This window comes from Schistocerca nitens, chromosome 3 (genome assembly GCF_023898315.1).
Source record: "Schistocerca nitens isolate TAMUIC-IGC-003100 chromosome 3, iqSchNite1.1, whole genome shotgun sequence".
Taxonomy (NCBI): Eukaryota; Metazoa; Arthropoda; class Insecta; order Orthoptera; family Acrididae; genus Schistocerca; species Schistocerca nitens.
Window position 1 is genome coordinate 606,698,916 of NC_064616.1, and position 13,468 is coordinate 606,712,383.

At 37.2% G+C, this 13,468-nt stretch overlaps 1 protein-coding gene across 1 annotated transcript in view; it reads right to left on the reverse strand.

Annotated features, from left to right (window-relative positions):
* Positions 1-13,468, reverse strand: part of LOC126248540 (uncharacterized) — a 351,785-nt gene that overhangs the window by 186,597 nt on the left and 151,720 nt on the right. The window contains exon 8 of the mRNA XM_049949599.1: positions 919-1,772. Within this exon, the coding sequence (XP_049805556.1) occupies positions 919-1,772 (854 nt within the window). The remainder of the gene's footprint in view (positions 1-918; positions 1,773-13,468) is intronic.

Sequence of the window (13,468 nt, forward strand, 5' to 3'; positions counted from 1 at the left end):
CATTCTTATGCAGTATTCCTATCTTGTTTTAGTGTTCTCAAACAACAGGAAGGCACAAATAATTGTGGCCCACTCAATCTGACACAATCTCTCAGCCCATTATTCAAGCTGCAGGGCTGTGGTGGCAGTAGAATGTAGCTATACAGGTGTGTGTGTGTGTGTGTTTTTGTTATTCATGCTTTTCCCCATCTTCTCTTACATTCTTTATTAAGTTCTCAATCACAGTCTACAAGAAACACAAGAGGTGTGTGACTGCAACAAGAATTCAGCTTCAAATGCACTGAAAGTCATCCCAATTTACATTTCCTACACCACTAAAGGTGAATGTCAGCACAACCTCTCAAAGAACATGGCTTAAGTGTTCCACAGTCCTGTCAAATCTGAACTCATATTCCACACCTAGGACATCCTTGTCGATGAGTGAGAAATGAGAGATGCAGTGACGAATTTCTTCTTCTTTTACCTTGCATGCAATAATTTTTACATTGCTATAGTATGTGGAAGCTCAGACTGTTGTAGAATTCTGTATCTTTCTTACCACTTTCTTAACTAGCATAAAGATGAATTGTATTTGCCTCTTTTTTTCTAGGTTAAGTTTACATGTATGACACATTGAAAAAGGGGATCACAACCACCCTAAGAACTAAGTGAGGTGAGGACTGGGGTTTCAGTCACACATCCATTCATTCCAATGCAAATATTCCCAGTTTACTTAAACAAATTGACAATGGAACATAAAATTGCAGCCCAATTTCTCAATCTTCAAAACTGGTAAATCACAATCCTGTTATGATATGTCAAACAACAGCAGAAGTATTAGTGAGAAACAAAACAGAATATGACACACATTGATAAGTATAATCACAGTGAAATGATCAATTAATACCAATAAAATGCAAAACTTGTTTGTGTACTTACTGATGTTGTTTTTTTCCCGAGGTTCTCCCCTTTTCTGAACAGGTGGCAGTACAGGCAAAAGATGCATAGGGTGCACAATTACAGGTTGGTTGTTCACCGGAGGTACAGTCAGTGGCGACTGTTCCCGGGTTGTTGGCGTCTTTGCTGTTTCTACAGCCTGCGATGTAGAAACATGAAGGCCAATTTTACTGGCCTGTTTCAAGACTGTTGCACTGTCAACAACTACTGATTGTTGGAGATGATTTGAAGTGGGAATGTGATTTGTCACAAGAGCTGGAAGTTTCTCAGAGTCATTCTTCACTGTGATGTATTTCTTTTCAGACTGTGGTGCTTGTTGTTGTATTACACAGTAAATTTCATCACTGCCAACAGTATTTACCGAAGCAGAGCAATCTATTGCTTCATTTTTCACCATTGGTAACAACGGAATACTACTATGCTGTGTCGGCTGCTTTAGATGTCGTTCCGACCTAACTGGGTCAGTATGTGCATGTGGTGTTGTCTGCAGATCCTGAGGACTCGTCAGAGCCTGTTGTAGGATTATGTTCTGCTGTTGCTGGTGGTGATGCTGTGGATTGGATGTTACACTATTTGGATACCCATCATTCGACTGCTGCTGTGATGGAACATCACTATAGGAGCAAGAAACTGGACTGTCAATGTGCCACGAATGGTGCTGCTGATGGGAATTCATCACAGAAGATGCTAGTGGTCCACGCCCAGGATTTGGTGACATTCGAATGACACTCGTTGCCATGCCAGATGTGTGATTCTGTGAAGATCCCATGTTACCCGGTGACGGATGAGGTGGTGAATGCTGAACATTAACTTGACTCGGACGAAGTAATTCGGGCCTGTAAATAAAAACACGCTCAGAAAAGAATGAAAGATGTACAGTAACCAGACATTTTTTGCTATGGAAAGAATGTGAAAAATAGAAAAAAAATTACAAACATCTCTTGCCAGTAATAAGGAAAATTCAATGTGTATTGAACTCTGTCAAAAGAAAAATCTTTTCAGTACAAAGGAATTCCTATCAAATTATTATATTTGTTCCTTTTAAAATTTTAAAATCGTTGAATGTGTATTTACAGAGTTCATGGCTTATTAAATCTGTAAAACTGTGAAACTTAACCACATTAATATGTAACACTTCAGCAACCACAGGTTCCACAGGTGACAACTCAACGAGGATAAGATACAATAGAAAGAGTCAGTTAGAAATGGGATGAAGAAGGGAGAAGATAGAAGGACAATAAATGGGGCAAAAAGTAGCAACTGTATGTTAAAAACAAAGCCCAAGTTATTGAGAACTTCATAAAAGTAATATCCTATCCACATATTACAAGTAATAATGAAGATATAAATATAAAGAGAGAATCCAATCAAGACACTGTTAAAACATTAACATTCAACACTTCAGTGAATTTTGAGTGAGACTGTATCGCGATCATTCTGCAAATATTTATAAATAGAGAAAGGAATATTCTATATTAAAAGACACAAGAGGTGTTATTTTATTTTTAAATGGTAATAAATATTCTTGTTCACTGCCGCATCCTTCACAAGAGGATTTTTGCTAAGCTTTGTTTGAACTATTGTTTTTCAATGCCTTCGACTGTCAAAGTGGTCCACTGTGCTTCTTTCTCAAAACATTTTTCCTTCAGTTTTCGCATGGTTGTCATGAGGAACGAGTATCTCAGTATGACAAATCTCATCTTTCAGTTATTTCTTAGAGCTAAAGAATTATCCAGCCAAGAATTTAAAATTTTGCGTAAGGACTGAAAATTATTACAGATAAATACTGCAGTTTTCAGACTAGTACCACATCTAGGAGGAAGGTAGTGACACAGCTTATGCACTGCTTGAAGATCGCACATTGCGAACAGCATTCTCAGCCATGGCAACAGTACCTTCTTCAACAATTCATGGTGCAATTGGCTCTTGGCCTATCCCAGGAGCAATTTCCAAATCACTAGTTAATTCAAACTTCCAAATCCCATTCTTCAACTCCGGTGTGGAAAGAGGACCTCTCTGTATTCCTTTAATGTGTCAATACTCGCGAAGAACAGCAGCACTATTGCTGTTGTTTTGATACAACTTCATGAGTACAGCCTGCTCACTTTCTACAGACCCTTGTTGACTCTCTGCTGCTGTAATGCACACTGCTGCTTGTGTTCCACCCTAGTTACTGTATCAGTGCCAATGCCTAACAGCAAGTCATGACACCAACAATACTAACACCAGAAATCCTTCAGCGCACAGCCTGGTCATCATTCCTATAAAGTTGTGTACTCATACAGTAAATAGTGTCCCGTCTACACTGGCTCAAGTAGTACACGTTTTATTCGGGTACCTTCCATTAGGAATGTGGGTGCACTCAACAATTGTGTATGACTTTCAAATGATAGAGCACAGCAATCAGTTGTCCTCTTCTTGCAGGTTTTATTCAGCAAACCTAGTGTCTAGCCATTATCAGTGCACCGTTTCATACTATCAATGCATGTTCTAGTTTGTCAGTCCCCTAAAGTTCGAGTTTCTGTCACAGTTTGTGGCAGTCCCACCTGCTTTTAATTATTCGTTTGTTGTCCTCAGTGTCGACGTACTGCGTTGCTACACTGTCTGAAAAATGGGGTTTGTGGATTCTGACACTGACTACTTTAAATAATGCAGCCAACAGATGCACAGTTGCATTTCACAGTACTTTAATTTCACTGTTAACAACCCCCCAATAATACACAGTTATATGGCCAGTGCACTAATGTTTAATGTTTGATAAGCCTCATTAATAGTTAGCAGGCGAAACTCCACATACTGCTACAATATTTTCTTGTTGAACATCTATGAGCAGTAAAACCTAACCACAAAGTTCATAGTTCTTGAAGAATAATCAGGTACCTATGGAGCAGCCACTGTCACTGGTTTTTACACACAGCCTAACTGTTTAACACTTTTTTCACAGTTAATTTGAAGCATTGTTGTTGTTCTAACCAGCACAGGTTACTTGTCTGAAACCCGGTCGTAGACTAACTGTGTCGTGACAAAAAATTGGTACTGAAACTATACACTGTTCTAAGTTGAATTTACATAAATTACAATTAAAACGTAAGTCATTAAATTAACTGAATACATTGAAAAATTGGTTCTTTTTAGCAGTTTCTTCTATTATTAGGTTTAGGCCAAATTATTTGTTTAAATGATGAAATTAACAAATATAGTTACCCAAACGATACTTCTGACAAAACTGTTAATTACTTTGGAATTAATGAAGGGTTGGTTTTGCTCACTTGTTTTTGAATAGAGCTAAATAAATACTTCAAGATTACTAGTACTTCATCTTCCAAATGTTTACAATTATTACAGAATTTATACTTGTTTATATGTCAACAATAGAATTTAAGTTACGAAACAATCACTGATTTCACCCTATAACAAATGATACTAACTAAGAATAGTCAAAATAAATCAGAAAATCAATTACATACATAAAACTAAGCACAAAATAAGATCTGGTGTTATATTCTTTAAAACTGAGTGCCAATCTTTCTCTTTTATGGAAATGCAGATTATATTAATGTATGTTAATGATAATTAGTTAAAAGTCACAAAACGAATTTAAGGAGGCAGTGGCAAAACAAGAGAGGAATTAAAATTATATCAGCTTGCTTCATCACAGTTCTTTCAAGAAAGTTCTTGTAACAGAAGCCCGAAAAACAGGAGACTGAAGATGCATTCATGGTATGAAATGTTGGATTGATAATGGCTAGGCACAAGCCATAATCTAGATTTGTTGTGGTCTTCAGTCGTGAGACTGGTTTGATGCAGCTCTCCATGCTACTCTATCCTGTGCAAGCTGCTTCATCTCCCAGTACCTACTGCAACCTACATCCTTCTGAATCTGCTTAGTGTATTGATCTCTTGGTCTCCCTCTACGATTTTTGCCCTCCACGCTGCCCTCCAATGCTAAATTTGTGATCCCTTGATGCCTCAAAACATGTCCTACCAACCGATCCCTTCTTCTAGTCAAGTTGTGCCACAAACTTCTCTTCTCCCCAATCCTATTCAATACCTCCTCATTAGTTATGTGATCTACCCACCTTATCTTCAGCATTCTTCTGTAGCACCACATTTCAAAAGCTTCTATTCTCTTCTTGTCCAAACTGGTTATCGTCCATGTTTCACTTCCATACATGGCTACACTCCATACAAATACTTTCAGAAACGACTTCCTGACACTTAAATCTATACTCGATGTTACCAAATTTCCCTTCTTCAGAAATGATTTCCTTGCCATTGCCAGTCTACATTTTATATCCTCTCTACTTCGACCATCATCAGTTATTTTACTCCCTAAATAGCAAAACTCCTTTACTACTTTAAGTGTCTCATTTCCTAATCTAATCCCCTCAGCATCACCTGATTTAATTTGACTACATTCCATTATCCTCGTTTTGCTTTTGTTGATGTTCATCTTATATCCTCCTTTCAAGACACTGTCCATTCCGTTCAACTGCTCTTCCAAGTCCTTTGCTGTCTCTGACAGAATTACAATGTCTTCGGCGAACCTCAAAGTTTTTACTACTTCTCCATGAATTTTAATACCTACTCCGAATTTTTCTTTTGTTTCCTTTACTGCTTGCTCAATATACAGATTTGTGTCTATCTTGGCCACAATAATGCGTTCACTATGCTGTTTGTAGTAGCTAACCCGCACTCCTATTTTTTAATTCATTATTAAACCTACTCCTGCATTACCCCTATTTGATTTTGTATTTATAACCCTGTAATCACCTGACCAAAAGTCTTGTTCCTCCTGCCACCGAACTTCACTAATTCCCACTATATCTAACTTTAACCTATCCATTTCCCTTTTTAAATTTTCTAACCTACCTGCCCGATTAAGGGATCTGACATTCCACGCTCCGATCCATAGAATGCGTTTTCTTTCTCCTGATAACGACGTCCTCTTGAGTAGTCCCCGCCCGGAGATCCGAATGGGGGACTATTTTACCTCCGGAATATTTTACCCAAGAGGACGCCATCATCATTTAATCATACAGTAAAGCTGCATGTCCTCGGGAAAAATTACGGCTGTAGTTTCCCCTTGCTTTCAGCCGTTCGCAGTACCAGCACAGCAAGGCCGTTTTGGTTATTGTTACAAGGCCAGATCAGTCAATCATCCAGACTGTTGCCCCTGCAACTACTGAAAAGGCTGCTGCCCCTCTTCAGGAACCACATGTTTGTCTGGCCTCTCAACAGATACCCCTCCGTTGTGGTTGCACCTACGGTACGGCCATCTGTATCGCTGAGGCACGCAAGCCTCCCCACCAATGGCAAGGCCCATGGTTCATGGCGGAAGATAATTTAGATATGCCGAATAAAACCTGCAAGAAAAGGATGACCGATTGCTGTGCTTTATCATCTGAAATTTGACAGTAAAAGTTTATTTACAACCACCCTGTACTTTCCTTCTTCAGTCTATGTCAAGTTTCAAAACAGTTCTACAGTTACCATTCCTACTTTTGTTAGACCAGCAGCTGATGTGTACACAATAAATTTTCCAACAGAAATAAATCACTAGAAAGATAAAAAATATTCCCCAAAATACCTTCTTTCTCTTTTTTGGGGGGGGGGGGGAATGAACATGTGTTAGAAAAAGAGGGGGCAATGAGGAGACAGTAAATTCTTTTAGGTTTACAAGTGACAGACAGGGTGTACAATGAGGCTGAATATCCCTGGTAGAGATGTATGGAAATAGATTAATGCATGAAACCTGCAATTTTCAGATTAACTTTTGCACATAACAGACACATAGGGAACATCTGTCTCTCTCAATATTCTTTAAAAGCCAAAATGTTGGACAATCTCTTCAATACATTTCTTCTGTGGCAAATTCTTTTAGGCAAAAACATTCACCAACATGTCCAAAATAACTGTAAATAAAATATGTTATGAAACTGTTAAAAGTGTGGAAAAAGAAAACAAAGATGCTACATCAGCCTCGGATATTTTTTTTCTTTGGGGGGGGGGGGGGGGGGGGCTGCAAACAGGTGCAACAAAATCATAGTTAGGATTGTTTAATTTCATGTTTTCTTTGCATGATGCGTCATTAACAACTACTCAAATAGCAAAATATTTAAGGTGCAGGTAGTAAAATTGATTCTTTCTATAAGGAACCCAGTATGTCTTATTGTAGGCCAACAGAAACAAACGTAATGTATAGAGGGCTCAAAGAAAGTGTCTTACAGATCTGTATTTACTGACAACACAAACAGTACATCAGACAGACTCAGCAGTATTCTTGAATTGTTCATGCATAATAATAATTGTCTAATGGAAGTTATCTCTGCTGGATGATAATTGTCTAATGGGAAGTATCTCTGCTGAGGAACCTGAAAAAATCATGAATGGTTTAGATGAAATTTCCACTTGTTGAAACAAAGCTTACCTTAAAAGAAAATAACTACCATATTTACTCGCATCTAAGCTGCACTTTTTTCCGGTTTTTGTAATCCAAGAAACCGCCTGCAGCTTAGAATCGAGTGCAAAGTAAATGGAAGTTCTAAAAATGTTGGTAGGTGCCGCCACAACTAACTTCTGCCGTCGAATGTATGTAGCGCTACACAGGCATGCATTGCAGGCACAAAGATAAATACTGGCGCCAAAACCTCTGCCTCAGTAAATAAATTAAAAAAGAAAGTGCACATTATCAAACGAAGTAAATACAAATTCCGTATTGTTCATTTTCGAATGTAGCAGCATTTCAATGTACTACGAAAATCCAACTGGCAAGACTGTTTGGGATATTTGTCAATATGGCCAACTCTACGTTCTGAATTTTTTCGTACCTGTGAGAAGAGATGGTTGCTAATAGCAACTTTTATGAATTGTGAATCACATGCAGTATTCTCTTCACCATAAGAATAATACAGATATAAACATTTTGCCATGTATTGTTTCGTGTTTGCTGCTATCTCATTTAAATCCTGTCTGCCTAATAAACTACGAAACTAGAGTGAGACAACAGCAAATGCGGAAGAATATACATATCATGTCATGTTTTTATTCATATTATTCTTATGCCTGATAGTGATACATCAGAAATGAAGCACGGCACTTGACTAGATTTTTAAATCTAAGATGACTCTAATTTCTGTGCAGAATGTAATGTACTAAAGAGGCGCCTGCAAAGATTTTCAAACAGAGAAAAATTTTCGCTAAACTCTCGTTCAGAACATCTATCATACGCAGTGTATTATTTGGTTCTTGTTGATCATTATCAAAGAAAGCAGCAGTGTAAGTAACAACAAATAGCAGTCTCTTGCCATTGTTTCGCTAATGAGACGATTCCTCCCTCCCCCCCCCCCCCTCTCTCTCTCTCTCTCTCTCTCTCTCTCTCTCTCTCTCTCTCTCTCTTTTTAAAAAAAGTCACAGTAGCGCGTACAAAAGCAAGCCATGCCGCGAGCGGCGACAGGTCGAAACACTCATTATCAGAATGCGACAAACAATGCATGACACAGTAGAATAATGTATTTTCAGCTTACAGTGATGTAAAAACCTATAACAAAGAGAACGGCACTTATCAGATCAAAGAAAAATAAGCAATCCATTCAAACCAGATGAAGCAAGTCAAAAAGGAAGGGTACCCGTATAAATACGGACGGAGTGTCTGATGCATAGCAGTGGCTACCTGGTAAAGCTTAACTGCTAAGCTTACGACTTGAACCAAACTACTGTAGCTGTATCATCATTCATTCGATCTAAATTGTGTCTCATATTACAATGGACCAACTTTGTTTCGATTTGGACGTGTGGCCTAAAACTTTTCTCTCCCCTTGAATTTTGAGTCTCAAATTTCAGGTGTGGCTTAGATTCAGGAAAATTTTTGTTTTCCTTTATTTCGAGTCTCATTTTTCAGGTGCGGCTTAGATTTGAGTGCGGCTTAGATTCGAGTAAATACGGTATATGATACTGCAAGGACACAAGAAAAGTATTTGATTACAATATGAGTATATGCCTCTGGTGTTGGTGGTTTATCTGAAATATTTAGAGCTGTACTCAAAATGTGATGGGAAAGATGGTTGCAATTTAATGCCTAATTGATGTTGAGGATATTGCTAGATGGAGGACTCAATTGGTTAGGCAACAACATGAATGGATTTGTGTGTGACCATTTTTAAAGATAAATACTGGAATCTGTCTCAAGTTATTTAGGAAACCCACAGAAAAACTAAATTGGAGAGATGAACTGGGGATTGAAGCCCTATGTCTACTCATTACGAGTCTAGGGTCTCAAGCCACCTTGCTAAGTTAAGGTACTACAAAGCAGAAAGCATATATCAAACCAGTTGTAACATGAGCCAAAGAAAGGTCTACATTTATTAGGTCAACCTTAGAAAATGCAGTGCAATTGAAATGAGAGACCAAGTTCCTCAACAATTCAGTTTCAATGAAATCATTGGTGGGCAGCTACAATTGTAGCCATCCTGTTCAGTCACTGCTATAATGATACAGAGATGATCAAGAAACTTACACGAGTATCACTAGGGGAGGAGAAGGGGAGGTTAGTTGAGTACGTAAATTTAGAGAACTAATATCCAACAATATCCTATATAAACAATATAAGCCTGCTGAGTAAAGAAACTTAGAGAATCAGTATTCATAATAAATAGTAAAATGTTTGCCAATTCTCATTTTATATTTTGAACAAGATATTAAGCATGAAATGATATACATCTTTGCTTGTATGAAAGAAGACAAATATGCACCCTCTAGTTTCATTCAAAACTCAAACACTTAAGTGTGTGATTCATAATGTAATAATGTGGCATCACTTTTTGGTGATATTACCATTTTTATTTATTTTTTAAACAGACATAGAAATCTGAAAGTTTTCTAGACTATGTGCTTGAAGACAAAATTGATTAAAAAGAAATTGGAAAGTCCAGAATGGAATAACAACAAAGAAGAAAAAAAAACATTTATTGGAGAACAACTCTTTTTCCCATCCAGTTCAATAATTACACAATCTGCAGAACACTGAACTTGAAACTGTAGTATATAAGCTCCGATTACATGTTGAAGTGCCCTTTAGTGGGCCGTGCAACCAACACTCCACGTTGCTGCAGATAGAACCTACAAGTACTTATAGTGGAAGTAGAACCAAAAGTAAACTCTATTCCACTTCACAGTAAGGCTCTTTTGTCTAATAGCTATAGTGCAGACACTACAACATGCGGGCTGAACAAGTCCCATCTACTTCTAGCATGTCAGCCAGCCTGCATCCATATTCTGTATTTCTGTAAAGCAAAATTGACACCTGGGGCACTGATCCCTTCTGGTGTCAATGAGAGTTGTATTTGAGCACTGTAATGGACCAGTAGTAGTCTCTTCACGCATTTCAAAATAAGGAACTATGCACAACACAAAGCAAATCTGAGGTACCCGATCCATTTGGTTATCGCCACCGCACAATTGCTTACCAAGGTGGCAAATGAAGTATTTCAGAACCTATCTCTACCACTATCTTATGAAACCGCAGTTATAAACACCCCACATATAAAGCTGCCACATTTTAGTATGTGGAATTTCGCATAATACAAACTTTAGCTATCAGACAAATGCAAGTGTTTCTTTGTTCTGAGAGGTTAAGCCCTATGAGTGAGTCCTAAGTTGTCGCACGTAGCATGTATCTTACAGAGAATATTTAACCTCCCACTGTTTGATGTAGGACCAGAGCTTAACTTATGAGCATACTGATACTTTGTTTCTTTCAGGCATAGATGCAATCTTTATTTTCCAGGTGTGTTCTTATGCACAGTCTCTTCTCAAAATGGGATTTGCCAGCTGTTGTGCAACAGTAGTAATCGAACTCTCTCTAATGAAATGCTTCATCTGGATACAATTCACTATGGAATAGTATTTATTATGTGTTCACATTTTCACATTTTGAGGCAGATTTTGCCTCTACATTCACATTTGGCTCAAATGTGAATTTTTTAGGTCTATACTGATTAATAATTTCATCAAGGATTGCACAATTTCTTTCAGGATATACAAACATATTTATTTCTTAAATAATTCCAGATTTCCTAAGATACCAAAGAAAAGGATATGAATGAACCATGAGGCTATTGATAATGGTATCTCCAAGAATGTCCTCATTGTTGTGGGTGATTATTTGTAAATCATCCTGTGTGAGAGTGAGCAGTTATATGGAAGGCTGGAATGGACAGTGTCTTGAAGGTATTTTGTGATTTGCCATGGGGATGTTCTGCATAATGTAAAAAGGGAACACATTTGCTCCAGGGAACCTGTGGCAGCCCAACTCATGATATACTACAGCCAGGACCCACACACAGTGCACCCATCAATCACACCAGAACCACACAAAGATAACTAAAACTGGACCAGATATATTGCATCCGCTGTCTGTGGTCTCTGGCTAATGTATTTTAACAATATGAGGCATCTTATTTTCATATCCCTCAGGTGAGAACTTCATACTAATCTAGTGCTGCATGTAAGTCCAACACACTTAAAATTTTGAACCATTTCAGTTTTCTAAATTTACTTCCATTAAAAACAACACACTGCAGATAAGAGCAATTCTTACACATTTCTAAATATGGAACTTAAGTTACATTGCATGTGATATCAACTTTCAAATCTTGCTTTCAGCTGTGGCACATAAGGCTGAAACTGGGAAAAAAGCTCTAAATACAAATTAACCCACAAATAAGTAGCATTCAACTCTACAACTTTCCATAAATTTCATACAACAGTAGTAATAGTCGCACCTAAAACATACGGTCCTCTCCTTTGAAACATTCCAACAGGGAAACCACAATCACTATGTGAAAGACTGCTAGACTTGGCAGTACTGGGAATGGACCCGATTTATAAACCTTTGTGAAGCTTTTGTACCGGGACTAATTCTTACCTTGAAATCTATGGCAGCTTCAATTTTTGCTTTTAAAGTTATCCTGTAGGAAATCTTTGTTTTCAGTATTCCTACTTCTGCCAGGTCCCTTTGTACTTCTTGGAATCTAGAGCACGTATCTACCCTTACTCACATTAAACTGTAATATCTGATGTGTCAACCTCATCTAGTCCAGTATAAGGGCGAGTCCAAAGAACACAGTCCTTTTCCTGATGGTGTTTGAGATCCTCTCTATCTGGATATACAGTTTTTAATTCGTTCTTCTTCTATGCTAACCAACTCCCGTTCTTCAAGGTCACAATAATCTCCTGAGGATTCTTCATTCCACAATTCTAACCTAAGAGTAATCCTGTTTCTATGACGTTTGGACTTTCTGTTACATGTGAGATTGCAGGGTGGATAATTATCTGGTAATGTTTTAATTTTGCAATGACTGAAAGATTGTTCTTACTGTACAGGTGCATAGTGAGTTTTTATGCTAATTTCATACTGAATATTTAGTTAATAAAGGACAGCATCATGAGGGGTGGGACTGTCGATTACTATGAATAGAAGTTTTGTGCATCACTCATCTATTTATTTATTTTGCTAGTACATGTTTTGATGGTCCACATCATTCTTCAAGTGGAAAACTGTTTTGGTATAAAGCAGGTGTTAGTGAAGAGCAAAGATGTCTTTCCACAGCAGCAAAATTAAGTGTCAAGCCTGGTTATGCTGCATCTTTTGCTGGTGATAAAATTGTGTTTTCAGAAAAGGCACTGTTAAAGTATACTCACATGCAAAGTAGAGTTTATAAAAGGCTGCATACTGCTGCTTGTTGCCTATGCTATCCACTGTACATTATGCTTACACAGTTATTTCAAAAATGTCAGAAATATTCTTGGTTACACTGAATGCAAAGATATCTGAAATGTGCAATTGCTGAACCTTGTCTTTTCATTCAATTATTATATTAAATGTTTATATACATAAATGTGATTTACTTTTTTTAAAATATGGATGAGCTGCAACAGAATGTGGACATGTGTACAATTCAGTTATTATATGTAAGTGCTTATATATAAAAAGATTACTGCAGGTTGAACTTACACCGTACAATATATATCAACAAGAAATGATATACATGTACAACCAAGAATATATATGTATGATCTGTTGCAATAGTTTATATATAAGCATTTAAATACAATAACCGAATTTTCCACATGTCCATATTCCACTGAAGTCCATTATATTTTTAAAGTCCCAAAGAAAATAATATTTATGTATATATAATCATCTAATATAATAAGTAACTTGTGCACATGCCCATATTCTGTTGCATCTCATTCATATTTTTTAAAATCAAAAATATATTTGTGTATATAACCATTTACTATAATAACTGATTTGTGATGTACAATAACGAAAAGCCAAATTCCAGCAATGGCACATTTCAATTAGCCTTCTATTCAGTGTAAGCAACAATATCTCTGACATATATAACATCTTTGAAGTAATAGTGTAAAAGTACACTCTGGAGTACATGCAACAAGCACACAGCCTTTTGTTGACTACTTCTCCTGTAAAACATTTTACTCTCACAAATTCAGTTTTTTTTTTTTAACA